This window comes from Diaphorina citri, unplaced genomic scaffold (assembly GCF_000475195.1).
Source record: "Diaphorina citri unplaced genomic scaffold, Diaci psyllid genome assembly version 1.1 scaffold1499, whole genome shotgun sequence".
NCBI lineage: Eukaryota > Metazoa > Arthropoda > Insecta > Hemiptera > Psyllidae > Diaphorina > Diaphorina citri.
The window spans coordinates 34,137-49,707 of record NW_007378925.1 but is presented as its reverse complement, the minus strand read 5'-3'; the positions used below and the strand labels follow the sequence as shown (position 1 = coordinate 49,707).

The 15,571-nt window shown below is 39.4% G+C and overlaps 2 protein-coding genes across 2 annotated transcripts in view; both read left to right on the top strand.

Annotated features, from left to right (window-relative positions):
• The first annotated feature begins 5,226 nt into the window (after positions 1-5,226).
• On the top strand, positions 5,227-8,689 carry LOC103516165 (protein takeout-like). Its single transcript, XM_026828639.1, has 5 exons — positions 5,227-5,249; positions 5,445-5,578; positions 7,084-7,233; positions 8,387-8,520; positions 8,567-8,689. The coding sequence occupies exons 1-5, from the start codon at positions 5,227-5,229 to the stop codon at positions 8,687-8,689; spliced, it is 564 nt and encodes a 187-aa protein (XP_026684440.1).
• Positions 8,690-11,075: 2,386 nt separating this feature from the next.
• Positions 11,076-15,571, top strand: part of LOC103516160 — a 19,216-nt gene continuing 14,720 nt past the window's right edge. The window contains exons 1-4 of the mRNA XM_008481121.2: positions 11,076-11,353; positions 12,269-12,361; positions 13,039-13,324; positions 14,787-14,893. Coding sequence (XP_008479343.2) covers positions 11,269-11,353; positions 12,269-12,361; positions 13,039-13,324; positions 14,787-14,893 — 571 coding nt within the window. The 5' untranslated portion in view covers positions 11,076-11,268. The remainder of the gene's footprint in view (positions 11,354-12,268; positions 12,362-13,038; positions 13,325-14,786; positions 14,894-15,571) is intronic.

Here is a 15,571-nt window from a genome sequence, read left to right as displayed (position 1 = left end):
TGATAGCCAGAGCTTTCTCTCTCTCTCTCTCTCTCTCTCTCTCTTCTTTCTCTCTCTCTCTTTCTCTCTCTCGCTATCTCTCTCTCAAAGAAAGACCTAACCTAATCTTTCTGCTCAAATTGTAATAGTGGGTTTGATAGAGGGAACTGTTACTGCCAAGGTCTTTTTGTCCCGAAAGCGAAGAGAGAGGAAGACGTTCAGGATAAAGTCCGTCTCAGACAAGAATCGAAATCGAATTGGTAGATGTATGATGTAGTACCTACATTGTAGTTTGGATAAGTCCTTCTATGGGTTTGGATAAGTCCTTCTATGGGGACAGAGTTTGGATAAGTCCTTCTATAGGGACAGAGTGACAGACAGACGAAGCGAATACAATAGCACGTCCACTATAGGTACCTTTTTTTATTACTATCGTAATAATAAAGGAAGGACGGGCTAAAAAAACTCCCATTGATATTATCTCGGATAGATATAATGGTAGAACTCACCATACCCACTCCGGAGTCAGATGACTCAGCTGAGTTATTTCAGGAAAACTAAGAGGAAAAACTAGGAAACAAGGAAAGTACCTAACAAGATAATCTTCTTACGAAATAAGGAAAAATCTAAGGAGGAGGAGGAGGAGAAGAAGAAGAGGAAGAAGAAGAAGGCGAAGAAGAAGAAGGAGAAGAAGAAGAAGGAGAAGAAGAAGAAGGGAACTCACCATACCCACTCCGGAGTCAGATGACTCAGCTGAGTTATTTCAGGAAAACTAAGAGGAAAAACTAGGAAACAAGGAAAGTAACAAGATAATCCTCTTACGAAATAAGGAAAAATCTAAGGAAGAGAAGAAGAAGAAGAGGAGGAAGAAGAAGAAGAAGAAGAAGAAGAAGAAGAAGAAGAGGAGGAGGAAGAAGAAGAAGACGAAGAAGAAGAAGAAGAAGAAGAAGAAGAAGAAGAAGAAGAAAACAAGATGTCCAACCTGTTAGAGGTGTTAAAAAAAAGAGGACCACTACACGATAATCTTCTTACGAAATAAGGAAAAATCTAAGGAGGAGGAGGAGGAGAAGAAGAAGAGGAAGAAGAAGAAGGCGAAGAAGAAGAAGAAGGAGAAGAAGAAGAAGGAGAAGAAGAAGAAGAAGAAGAAGGAGAAGAAGAAGAAAAAGATGTCCAACCTGTTAGAGGTGTTAATAGATTAACGTTTAGACTATGTTAAACGTGTTGCAGCTGCTATATCCGGCTATTCAGAAATAGGTATGGCGGGTTCGATTCCCGACCGGGGCGGATTTTCGCCTAAACAGAGGTTTGTTCTCGAAACAGCTGGTTGTCTCCTGTCTAGCAGTTACAGATGGTTCCCTCTATCAAACCTTTTAAGAAAGGTCACCTGTCTACCTTTAAATAGGTATAGATAGGTAAATACTTATACAGTAGAATTAAAAGACTTCGCATTTAACTGTGAATATGTATTTAGAGTTGAAACATGATGAGATGGTCCTAAATTTTATTGATATCGATATACATAAATCGAGACACTGTACGTTGCCTTGCTTGATAAAGCCTACAAAGTAGGCGAAATGAGAGCCGGATGAGAGTCAACAATTAAGTATCCAGCTTATACGAACTCAAACAATTTAGGGGCCCCGCAGGGACCGATTCAGGGACCATCGAAATGCCTGCAAATTAGGTACATAATTTCTGCAAATTAGGTACATAATTATAAAAAGCTGTTTTTAAAATAGAAACAGCTTGTTCAAAGCAGAAAACAGATTGCTCGAAGCAAAAAACAGCTTGTTCAAAGCAAAAAACAGCTTGTTCAAAGCAAAAATCAGCTTGTTCAAAGCAAAAAGCAGCGTGTTCAAAGCAAAAAAACAGCTCGTTCAAAGCAAAAAACAGCGTGTTCAAAGCAAAAAACAGCTTGTTCAAAGCAAAAAACAGTTTGTTCAGAGATTTCCTGCAAATCAGGAGTACATAATTACCTATAAAAAGCTGTTTTTTAAATAGAAACAGCTTGTTCAAAGCAGAAAACAGATTGCTCGAAGCAAAAAACAGCTTGTTCAAAGCAAAAATCAGCTTGTTCAAAGCAAAAAGCAGCTAGTTCAAAGCAAAAAGCAGCGTGTTCAAAGCAAAAAACAGCTTGTTCAAAGCAAAAAGCAGCTTGTTCAAAGCAAAAAACAGTTTGTTCAAGGCAGAAACAGATCATCATAGGACACTCTGGCAAAGAAGTCATCTACCAGTTTCTTCCAGGCTTTGGATAGTCCTAACTCTACACTTGGTTGGAAGGTGGGCATCAGCTCAGCACTGTTCTCGTTGATCACTTCGTTGATTTGTTTACCTGCAAAACAAATAATAAATATTAGATATTAGTGCTTTATTTCGTTTAATAGATAAAATATTGCACCAAAATAAGTCATACTCAGCACTGTTCTCGTTGATCACTTCGTTGATTTGTTTACCTGCAAAACAAATAATAAATATTAGATATTAGTGCTTTATTTAGTTTAATAGATAAAATATTGAACCAAAATAAGTCATAAAATAATACATAATAATGAACAGAAGAATTAAAGATAATGGATGTAGAAGCCCGATCCCAAAATTTAGAAAATAAATATTCTTTTAAGTGCTAAACTTGCGAGATTTCATCAAAATCTGTTAAACCGTTGACAAATTACATAGGTAGGTACAACGAACCAGAGATTTTTTAAAGAGGTTTGATATAGGGAACTGTAACTGCTTTAGGTCTTATCGTCCCGAAAGCGAAGAAACAAGAAAGACAGGATAGGAGAAAGACAGCAGTTCGACGAACAAACATTATCTGTTTATAAAGTTAGCCCTAGCTCTTCCAAGGCAGACGGGCTACCCTCCAACTCCAAGCTACATATATATAATAGACTGGCAGTGTTACTTTTGACTACTTTGATTTGTCCAATCTAAACTGAGCGGAGCCAGCCTAATTAGCTTAGTTGCTAGTGCCTCTGCCTTGTAAGCGCTAGGCGACAGCTTGTTCAAAGCAAAAAACAGCTTGTTCAAAGCAAAAAACAGCTTGTTCAAAGCAAAAAACAGCTTGTTCAAAGCAAAAAACAGTTTGTTCAAGGCAGAAACAGATCATCGTAGGGCACTCTAGCAAAGAAGTCATCTACCAGTTTCTTCCAAATACCTACCATTTTTTTTTTTTTTTTTTTTTTTTCTAAAGTAGGTTCAATACCTAATTTATTAGTTTTTGTACATACCTTTGTCGCTGATGGGGATGTAGTTTTTGTTGATTTGTTCCACAAGACATTCGTTAAGCTTCGGATCTTTTCGCTTACATTGAACAAATGCACCTGAAAACAGAAGATAATAATGAATGAGTAAAAATGATCAGTAATAAAATTGGTTGTAAATTTCCTTTTTTTGAAATTTGAAAAAAAGAGGAAAAAAAAGTGAATTTATTTGTGTTAAAGCAGAGACTTTCCACAAACTTTTGTGGATAACACTCGATGAAAGTGGCTACCTAGCTGCTAGCTACACAATTGTCGTCAGCACGAGGCCGAGTGCATCCCGAACTGCAAGGGCAGATCCGAAAAATTCCGACTCCTCCGGGAATCGAACCCGGGACTTCCGGCCTAATGTGATACCCACGGAGGTTGCTTTAGTTTAATTAATATTTGAGGGCCGTAATAGTGACCTTGGAAAAATGCGTATGAAGGTAAAACCCGTTATCAAAGAAGGATCAATACCCATATAAGAAGGTACCATAAGTAGTTATCTGCTATCTACAGATTATCTCAATAAGGAAATATTATAGGTAATCTGCATAATATTTCCTTATTTAGATAATCCGTTGATAGCAGATAACTACCATAATAGGTTGGTATGCTTTATATTGTGTAGGTCAGGGTATTAGCATTGAAAAGAGAAGAACGAAAAATGTAAAATATGTAAGTATAGTAGAACCTCGATTATTTTAACTTCCATTACCTATTTCAACTCCAAAATCCATTTTTTTTCTATCTTTCAAAGGATATCCTATCTTATCAGAGGAAAAGATCATAGAAAGTGAGCATTTCAACTATCCCCGGTCCCAATTAGTTGAAATTAATAATCGAGTTTCTACTGTAGATAAGGAAAGAAGTTAGGTACCTACATACCCTACCTAATAGATATTATAATAAATGAGTGGCCTAGTGACCATCACACTAGGCTTCGATTCCCGGAGGCGTCAAAGTTTTTCGGCTCTGTGCTTGGAGAAAGCTACTTTAGCAACCAGTGGCGGCATTTGAGTAGCGACCAGTGGCAACAAGTAGCGACGAAAAGGAGGTACTTACCGGAGATGGTGTGAAGCAGGCAGAATAATGTTACAGCACACAAAACAATCTTCATTTTCACAACTTAAAATAGGTAATTAAAAAGATTGAAAAAAAAATCGGGCAAAATAAATAAATAACTGAAATAGGTATTGATACTGAGAGGCTATTTGGGCAAATTTTTCAACGGAAAAAAGATAAGAAAATACAATTAAATTTTAAGCTATGCAGTCTTTTGTCTCCCAAAACGGCCTTTATTCCTAAATTGTTATAAAAACGGCGAATCAGTGTATTCCTATATTGATTTAAAATAGGTAAAACAGTCTAAATTGTTTTCAACAATGTGATTTTCAACACAAATTTAATTCGTTCTAAGTTCTAACTTTTCACGCGAAAGTTTCGACTCTGACCATCTCCTAAGCCTGGTTCAATCTTACAACTGATCCAATGTTTTGAGCCAAGGGTCTCTCGGGAACTAACGCACTCACTGGGCCGTTTTTCTTTTCAAAGCTCTCTCGGGTTTGCGTGGGAAGGTCTATTTTTAGACACCGCCCGGGGCGGTTTATCTGACGTCAGATGCGGCAAAGTGGGAATCAAAGCACTCTGATAAATATTAGTAAAATGACTAGTTATATGAATAAAATGACTACTACTATTAAAAAAATTACTAATAATATTTCAATAAAATTAGAAGTTTAGTAATATGAATAAAATGCCTACCTATTAACTTCTATGAATATATGAAGACAATGTAAAATAAATAGGTGTTGTCACCCCGGAAAATACCAATCAAATACAAAGTAGTATAATAGACAAGGTACATCTATTTACGAGGTACCTACCTACAAGACAAGATTTATCCTAAAAATCCTCAGAATATCTTTCCAACCAATATTCTTTCATGTGCATATCAGTGATGAATGACTTGTCTTTACATCTATTTATCAAAACATGTAGAAAAATGGGCCGCGAGGATAGGAGAAAGCCAGCCGTTCCGAGAACGAACATTATCCCATCAGGATAAAATCCGCCCCGGGCGGGAATCGAACCCGCTCTTTTATGTTTTAATCATACACAGAAAGTCCACTCCGGGGCTTAGGTGTATGGGTAAACAGCCCTAAAGGATGGGTTAAGCTTCTAAACTCAAGGTGTCTCATAATTTTATTGTCCTCTTTACAGGGTGGACCTGAAGAAGAGAGAGTTGAATGCCACCGTGTTTAACCCCAAGTTTGTGTTCCTGTCCAACTATGAAGTGTCAGGGAAAATCTTCATCATGCCTATCACTGGTAAAGGGAAGAGTAACATCACTAATGGTAAGTAAAACCCCCTTGGTTCCTAATCCGTAAAGGTATGTCCACACATAGTAGACTGAGAAAACACTAGGATGACTGGGTTCCGGCACTCTAATATTGACCTCCATACCGGAAGCTCGACATTATAGTATAGCATTCCAACAGCCTAAATCAGCGGAAATAACCCAATAATAGAGTTCTTTCACCCTAAACTTGTGGCACCCTGTCACCTTTCTTTTCTCGGTGTAGACTGGCCATCGATCGATATCGACTGAACCGTCCACACTGCCTCGACAACTTAGATTCACCTCGTCGATCGACGGCTCGTAGACTAAGTTTGGACACACCCTAAAATAGACAGCAGCAAAACCAATAGTATAGCATTCCAACAGCCTAAATCAGCGGAAATAACCCAATAATAGAGTTCTTTCACCCTAAACTTGTGGCACCCTGTCACCTTTTTTTTTCTCGGTGTAGACTGGCCATCGATCGATATCGACTGAACCGTCCACACTGCCCCGACAACATAGATTCACCTCGTCGATCGACGGCTGCTGGACTAAGTTTGGACACACCCTAAAATAGACAGCAGCAAAACCAGTTTGGAAGGTAGCACGCCTGCCATGTAAGAGCTAGGTCGTGGGTTTGAAATCCGCTTGGGGCGAACTTTATCCTTAAGTCCTAACATATAAGGTTCGTTCTCAGAACGGCTGGTTTTTTCCCTATCCTACTTCCTACTTTCCTTCTTTCCTCGATTTCGAGACAATATTAACTCCGTTAGGCCATCTACTCATTATTAGGTAGACCTGACAGGTACACCTGATCAGGTCCGCCTGTCAGGTCTACCTGATCAGGTCTACCTGATCAGGTCCGCCTGTCAGGTCTCCTGATCAGGTCCGCCTGTCAGGTCTACCTGCACACCCTAAAATAGACAGCAGCAAAACCAGTTTGGAAGGTAGCACGCCTGCCATGTAAGAGCTAGGTCGTGGGTTTGAAATCCGCTTAAGTCTTAAAACGTATAAGGTCCTTAAGTCTTAACGTATAAGGTTCGTTCTCAGGACGGCTGGTTTTTTCCTTATCCTACTTTCCTTCTTTCTTCGATTTCCTGACAGGTACACCTGATCAGGTCCGCCTGTCAGGTCTAAATGATAGTGTGTGTGCTCATCGGGTATCAGGTAGTCCTGACAGGCATACCTGATCAGTTGTAGGTCTACCTGATCAGGTCCGCCTGTCAGGTCTAAATGATAGTGTGTGTGCTCATCGGGTATCAGGTAGTCCTGACAGGCAGACCTGATTAGTTGTTCCTCTCACGTCTACCCCTCCCGTTTTCGACGACGTTTCGACCACCTTCCTCGGTCTACCTGATCAGGTCCGCCTGTCAGGTCTAAATGATAGTGTGTGTGCTCATCGGGTATCAGGTAGTCCTGACAGGCAGACCTGATCAGTTGTACCTCTCACGTCTACCCCTCCCGTTTTCGACGACGTTTCGACCACCTTCCTCTTTTTACTTTCTTTTTTTTTTTCAGTGAACACTACCCTGGATGTGAACATTAAATGGGATTTCGTGAAGAGAAATGGGGTGAAACACATGAAGATCCGATCCTACGCTTACAAGATAAAACCGAGTAGGACTTATATTCGTTTAGACAACTTGTTCAATGGGGACAAGTATTTGGGTGAGTCTGGTAGTCTGGTTCAAAAGATCCTTGGTTGGTTTTATTATTATTACCTATTTATTGTTATTTGTACCTTGAAACCGCTTTCGCATTAGGTACATAATGGATGGACCCAGTGAGGCGTCGACAAAAAGAGAAAACTCCGGACGGGGGCCCAATGAGTTTCCTTCTCGTATTACTTAAAGAAATTAGTTCTTTTGATTTTGCCCTTACAATCACGAGGCTGGGTGCACTCCGCATTACACAGAGCCGAAAAAACTTTGACTTGCCCGGGGATTGAACTCGTGCTCTCCGGTGTGATACCTACGTGGTCACGAGATTCAATTGCAGTAGGGATGTTCCGGGTTCAATTTCCGGCGGATGCAATGCAAGCTTTTTTTTCGGATTTCGGGATGCACTCAGCTTCGTGAGGACAATGCGGTAACTGTTCGTAAGGCCAGCCATTCACCATCAGGTAGACATCCTACACTTACAAGATAAAACCGAGTAGGACTTATATTCGTTTAGACAACTTGTTCAATGGGGACAAGTATTTGGGTGAGTCTGGTTCAAAAGATCCTTGGTTGGTTTTATTATTACCTATTATTTATTGTTATTTGTACCTTGAAACCGCTTTCGCATTACATAATGGATAGACCCAGTGAGGCGTCGACAAAAATAGAAAATTCCGGACGTGGCCCAATGAGTTTCCTTCTCGTATTAGGTACTTAAAGAAATTAGTTCTTTTGATTTTGCCCTTACGATCACCAGGCTGGGTACACTCCGCATTACACAGACCGAAAAAACATTGACTTGCCCGGGGATTGAACTCGTGCTCTCCGGTGTGATACCTTCATACGTGGTCACGAGATTCAATTGCACTAAGGATGTTCCGGGTTCAATTTCCGGCGGATGCAGTGCAAGCTTTTTTTTTTCGGATTTCGGGATGCACTCAGCTTCGTGAGGACAATTCGGTAACTGTTCGTAAGGCCAGCCATTCACCATCAGGTAGAACTAGCTGACAGGTACACCTGATTAGGTCTGCCTGTCAGGTCTACCTGATAGTGGGTGTGCTCATCAGGTGTCAGTTAGACCTGACAGAAGCGGACCTGATCAGGTCTACCTAAAAGTGAGTGGCTGGCCTAACACATTTCTTTTTTCTTTTGTTTTCCAGGGGAAGAAATGAACCGTTTCTTAAACGAGAACTACAAGGAGCTACAGGCCGCGTTCCTGCCTGTCTTCGAACAAGTTCTGGCTGACGAGGACAAAAACGAAATGAACGATATCTTCGCAACAGTGTCTTACGACGTTCTTTTGTTTTCCAGGGGAAGAAATGAACCGTTTCTTAAACGAGAACTACAAGGAGCTACAGGCCGCGTTCCTGCCTGTCTTCGAACGAGTTCTGGCTGACGAGGACAAAAACGAAATGAACGATATCTTCGCAACAGTGTCTTACGACCAATTGTTTCTCGACTAGTCTGGCAACGTTGGAAGACAGTGATTGGTTCCTATCGTACAGGGGTGGCCATATCGTGGCTCTCTAGTCATTGTTCATAGTATGAACTTCATACTTGTTGAAAAATTTCTCTGAACATCAGAATTTCCATGAGACTGAATTCTGAAGATTGTAGACGAAAATTTTCGCCTGCGGCGTAGCTCGCCAAAAATCTCCCCTTTGATGGGATTGCGGCTCCCGAAGGTAAGGTTGGTGGCCACCCCTGCTCTAGTAGAATAGAATAGATATACCTTGTTTATCCTGCCCGAATAGGACTGAAAAGTCCCTTTACCCCAGCAGTCTAAACAAGGTCTCGTATATTTAATGGGTTAAAGAATAATACATAGGTACAACTAAGAATTCAATAAAAAGACCTTGCTTAACTAGAAAAAAAGGTAAATAAACAAGGTCTCGTATATTTAATGGGTTAAAGAATAATACATAGGTACAACTAAGAATTCAATAAAAAGACCTTGCTTAACTAGAAAAATAATAGAAAGTAATAAATGTAAATTAATAGGTGGTAGTAGAGAATGACAATAAAGTAAAATACAACAGGTAATGATAGGTAGTAGTAGAGACATTGTGAAAGTAATGTGATAAGGAAAGAGTAAAAATAGAAGGGTATTTTAACAGGTGTGTATTTTCGTTCTGGGAACGGAAACGATTTCCTCTCTCCAAGATGGAACCTTTCTTCAAGAGGGCTTTCCCTTTGGGAAACTGAACTATTTAGAGTTAGAGGATTTCTAATGGTTTAGTACAGGCATGATAAATGATAAATCACTTTGGCAGTTTTTAAGGAGTCTTGGTGTTAATGTGGATGATTCGGCTAAACGTTTTGATCCTAAATTTAGTCTAAAATGATCTGAATAAACATTGTGTGACTCCGCCTGTAAATTTAGACCCAACTCACAATCAATAGAGGGAACTGCTGAGGTATTATCGTCCCGGAAGTGCGTTAGTTTTCTGCCGGTCCGGATTCGATCTAGGCTGTTTGGTCAGTGTGAATCTGTGAATCTCTAGCACAAGCCTATCACTATTCAGTTCACACAATAATCCAGATTCTCATCAGATCGATCTTGAGGTCAGAACCCAGCTAACTTCAAGAGCAAGGTCGACAGGTTTATGAATAAGTGTAAACTAGAGTTATTATTATTTTTTTTTTTTCCTTCTCAAGTCCGACTGACTGTGATCCGGTACTGGTCGGCTACCTCGGAAGCCTGGGATCGCTCACTGCTTCTGACATTTTTTTTTTTACTTAGGTAAACCAACCTCAGTGGTGCAGTTGTTAACGTGTTTGGACTTTGGATCTCGAGGTTCGTGGTTCATGTTCTAGTCAAGTAATTTTTCATCAATAGCTCCTGCCCGGGCAAACTAAACAGATAAGGTTCGTTATCGGAACGGCTGTCTTTCTCCCATCCTCGCCCCCTCCTTCAATTTCGGGACCATAAGATAATCAACTCATGCGCTTTTACATTGTGAGTACAAAATTGGCAAATTGTCTTCACTTCTTTGCCAAGTTCAGGGAAAGAGTGAGTTTCAAAGTTCAAAGTTTGTAAGTTCAAATATTTTTTTAACACACATGGCTTAAAGTGTAAATAAATAAATAAATAATATTTTTTCAAAAATTTGAGTTAGGATCAAAAGAGTCAAGTTCAAAGTCCCAAAGTTCAAACTATTTTTTACTATTTTTGATCGAAGTTCAATTTTTTTTTCACCTTTTTGAGCTAGGCCAACGGCTATTAAAATATTTTTTACACGTTTTTTGGCTGAACTCAGACATTGTTTTTACAAAAGTTTAATTCTTTCAAAGCACTCTTTCGGATTCTTTTCAATCGTGTGTTTATGTGTTTGTTGTAGGGAGCTGTGATTTTTGTTTGATTTTATATTGTTGTTTTTATTTTAAGAAACAATGTGTAACCAAGTCGGGATTTTACTTGTTTTGTTTTTGGCGTTAGTTCTGATTCAATTTGAAGCAACTGGAAGTTTAAAATTACGTAAGTAATACCTAATATTTATTTTATATTTATTTTTAGTCTACGTCTCTTCGCGTCGTCTTCTTTCAAGGTGTTTAAGTTTAATGCTATTGTATAAGTCCTGAATTCGTTTAATGTTATTGTATAAGTCCTGAATTCGTTTAATGTTATTGTATAAGTCCTGAATTCGTTTAATGTTATTGTATAAGTCCTGAATTCGTTTAATGCTATTGTATATCTAAGTCCTGAATTCGTTTAATGCTATTGTATAAGTTCTGAATTCGTTTAATGCTATTGTATAAGTCCTGAATTCGTTTAATGCTATTGTATAAGTCCTGAATTCGTTTAATGCCATTGTATAAGTCCTGAATTCGTTTAATGCTATTCACCTTTTTGAGCTAGGCCAACGGCTATTAAAATATTTTTTTTACACGTTTTTTGGCTGAACTCAGACATTGTTTTTACAAAAGTTTAATTCTTTCAAAGCACTCTTTCGGATTCTTTTCAATCGTGTGTTTATGTGTTTGTTGTAGGGAGCTGTGATTTTTGTTTGATTTTATATTGTTGTTTTTATTTTAAGAAACAATGTGTAACCAAGTCGGGATTTTACTTGTTTTGTTTTTGGCGTTAGTTCTGATTCAATTTGAAGCAACTGGAAGTTTAAAATTACGTAAGTAATACCTAATATTTATTTTATATTTATTTTTAGTCTACGTCTCTTCGCGTCATCTTCTTTCAAGGTGTTTAAGTTTGATGCTATTGTATAAGTCCTGAATTCTCTATAGCTATAGTGACGGGGGTTACCTATACCCTCCATACACAAGTGTAAAGATGGCAATTGGCAACCCATCGAGATACCAGGATACCACTAAGCTGCTTAACGTAGGTGAACCATGGTTAAGTGGTTCATTCGACCTGCTATCGGGAATGGGGGAGTGGGCTTAGTATCACTTTGTTTTCAAGCTTGTAAAACTTTACCTATATCTATAGGTGAGAAACTGAAATCAATATGCAATGCCTGAATGAGTTGCTGGGTTTATTAAGAGGTACATAAAAGGGACTATACCTCAATGCTAGAAGCTCAGCCTTCTAAAGATACTAAAGTGCCTAAAAATAGAGTTCCAAATGGGCTTGAAGTACCCATTAAAGGTGATTTATGGAGGATAAAATAAACTGATGGGTAATATAAATATAAAGATTGCCTCTACACCTCTACAGTAGTAGGTACCTACGTACTAGGTAGGTAGTATTGATTACCCATTAAAGGTGATTTATGGAGGATAAAATAAACTGATGGGTAATATAAATATAAAGATTGCCTCTACACCTCTACAGTAGTAGGCACCTACGTACTAGGTAGGTAGTTGTATTTTATTATTGACGTTCGCAACACGACCGATTTGTTTGGATTTTGTTTGATGTTAAGCTTGGTGATAATTGGCAATTCTTCAAAGAGACTGACTGTGGGTTTCACTAACTTACTTTGGGGCCCTAACAGACTGTTCAGCTTATTAACACCCTGTAAACTCACCCATACATCTTCGCTTTCCTGCTTATTTTACCCCATCCAATTTGTCTTTTTCAGCCCCTAACATTAAAACTTGCAAGAAGAATGATCCCCAGTTGGATGCTTGCATTGTAAAGAGAGCCAGGGATGGAATACCCTATTTGGTGAAAGGTAAGACAGAACGTTATTACCTCGCGCGGAGGCTAAAAATTGACCAAGTTCGAAAGATCAGTCGTAGGTACTAGAGGCGAGTCCAAAGGTGTGTCCACATCACATAGTCGACCGGCCGGTGATCGACGACTAAACCGTCCACACTGCCTCGATAACATAGATTTACACAACGTAGGGGTTAGGGCATTATGAACTCAAGGGGGGATCCTAAAACGGAAAATTTGGAGGATGGACGGAGGGCAGATATTAGGTAGGTATCCCTGGTCATCCAAAGGGTTAAAATTTAAACTCTAATCCTTCCCACACCGAGAGGGTACGATGCCCATCTCATCTCATCTTACGGACACAGAAAGTATAGAATAGGATACACCCTGTTTATACTGCAAGAATGAGACTGAAAAGTCCCTTTACACCCAAAGTCTAAACAAGGTCTTATGTATTTGGTACAGAATAGGTGTAAATCTTATATTATAAGAACAAGATCCATTCACATTTCACATGTCATAGTTCACACACTGATCGCTCTATCTCGAGAAGCACAACACCTAGAAAGCTGAAATTTGGTAGGAATATTCCTTTTATGGTCTAGTTTTATAATAAAAACGTTGCTTGAATTTGAAAAGTACGTATAGTGTGTGTTAGTGAGTATAACATCATCGTCTTCTTTCGTCCGTCAGGTTTTCCCAAGTTCAAGATCCCCGTGCTGGACCCTCTCACCATTACATCCCTAGCCGTCGACCAGGGCAACCGTCAAATCGGCCTCTCCCTGAAACTCCTCAACGCTCAGATCCACGGTCTAGGAACGGCCGACTTCTACAAGTCGAAGATCGATCTGAAGAATGGCCACTGGGAGTGGTACTTCACCAATCCGAAGCTACGGGTGCTGGGGAAGTATGTTATGGATGGGAAAGTGCTCATTCTGCCCATCACAGGAACTGGTGATGGAAATATTACTCTGAGTAAGTATTACCCATATTTTATTTTATTTACACGCTAAGCAGCAAGGCCATGTGTTGTATTACCCATATGGCCACTGGGAGTGGTACTTCACCAATCCGAAGCTACGGGTGCTGGGGAAGTATGTTATGGATGGGAAAGTGCTCATTCTGCCCATCACGGGAACTGGTGATGGAAATATTACTCTGAGTAAGTATTACCCATATTTTATTCTATTTACACGCTAAGCAGCAAGGCCATGTGTTGTATTACCCATATATATGGATAGAAAACTAGGGTGACGGAAGCCTAACCGAGTGACTGGGTGACGGCACTCTAATATTGAACTCTATATCAGAAAGCTCGACACTTTGCTATAGAATTCCAACAACCTAAATAATGGGAAGTTATAACTCAACGATAGAGTTCTTCGGTTCAAGGTTCCTATAAAAATGCTGAACACCCTGGTTTTTATTTGTCCTTGACCTACTGGGCCTTCAGCATAACGACCTGAAATAAGGCCTGTGCCCTAAATCACCAAAGTATGGAAAAGTATTTACGTGATTGGTTCCTATCGTACAGGGGTGGCCATATCGTGGCTCTCTAATCATTGTTCATAGTATGAACTTCATACTTGTTGAAAAATTTCATACTTGTTGAAAAATTTCTTGATTCGTCCAAATTCAAAATTCTGCTTTTCCATTGGCTATTACACTTGTAAGATACTTTTCCATACTTTGGTGATTTAGGGCACTGCGCATACTCTAAAAACAAGAAATTATGATAAAAAAAGTTAAAAATAAGCACCTACCTAATTTCTCAGAAATAAGACCAAAGTTTTCCACGTGCTCGTATACAGTAAACAAGGAAGAAGCTTCGGTGAAGCCCAACAACAAGCAATATACATATATTTATGTACCTATCATGCCTGAATTGACCCAATAATAACAGATAGACAGGTAATAATAAATATATTGCCCTTATAAGCCAATTAGCATATTAGTTCTCCTTAGCATAAAAAAACTAGGAAGTAAAAACTGGCCAGAAAAACACTAATTGTTACTGGCTAGTTACCCGCTGGTTTTTTACGAAGATATAGGTTCAGGTAAAACTTTAGGTACGAAAACACTGAAAGATCGGATTTTATATAAAACTTGATTGAAGGTCGATCCCCGGTTTAGTCTAAATCAACTGTTCGATCAACCAGCAACTTTTCTCGCCACTTCAAGAAAATCTAGCCAACTACTTCGTTCGATTCTCGACAAGGATTTTCGCCAAGTGTTTTTTTTTGTGTGTTTTTTATACCCATTGCGAAAACCCTTCGGTAACTACAACAGAACTGTTCTTAGTGTTCTTACGATAACGTTTTTTGCGTTTTTTCGCCCTTTTTGCCCGATATTTTTGTGTGACCGCCAATTTCGGACGGTTTTTTAAGTTACGATTTTTTGTGACAGTGTGACACGGTTTGTGTGACAATGGTGTGTGACAGGTGTCGAAGGAGCACTTCTCCTTATCCGATGGACTTCGATCGGATGGCAGCCATTTGCTTTCTGGCCCTGGTCGTCAGCTTTCTGCAGGTGGCCGACGGCAAATTGAGTAAGTATAACTTTCGGGCTGATATTACTGGATATCCATTGAGGGTTAAGAGTATTTTTGACTGGAGGGCTAGTTTTCCTAAACATAACCATAGGAAAAACTCTGTAAGTTGATCTACCCCTCTGAGACTAGCCCTTAACGGATTTTCAGTATTAGCTTTATGAGCCTTGAGCTTTTCTTAAATTTGTGCATAGTTGGTATCTGGGTGGGTGACCGTCTGGGCAAGAAGTACTTCTGGCTAATTTAGGCTGCAGTCAGTCATATGAGGACAATTTGTGAAGCTGCATCTGCGGCGCTCTATTTTCAGAGCGTTATTCATTTCTACTCTAAAGAAACGTAGAAAATCTATTATGTATCTTCAACCCTGCACTGTAAGCACTAGGTCAATGGTTCGATTCCTGCCCGGGGCGGAATAACCTATACTTAGGGAAATTCAATAGCACTAGCATGGGGAAAAATCTCTAATAGGAAAATAATTATTTTCAGGTGACTACACGGATATTTGCAACCACAAAGATCCCAACCTTAACGAGTGACTGAGGAACTCAGCACAGAAAATGTTCTCCTACATGGAAGACAGGTAAGCGGAATAAGGGGTTAGGTTTCCATGCAAACTGGTAATATAGTAGAAAATAGGGATAGGGGTTGAACGCAAAAATGGACTTTTTAAAAGAAAGG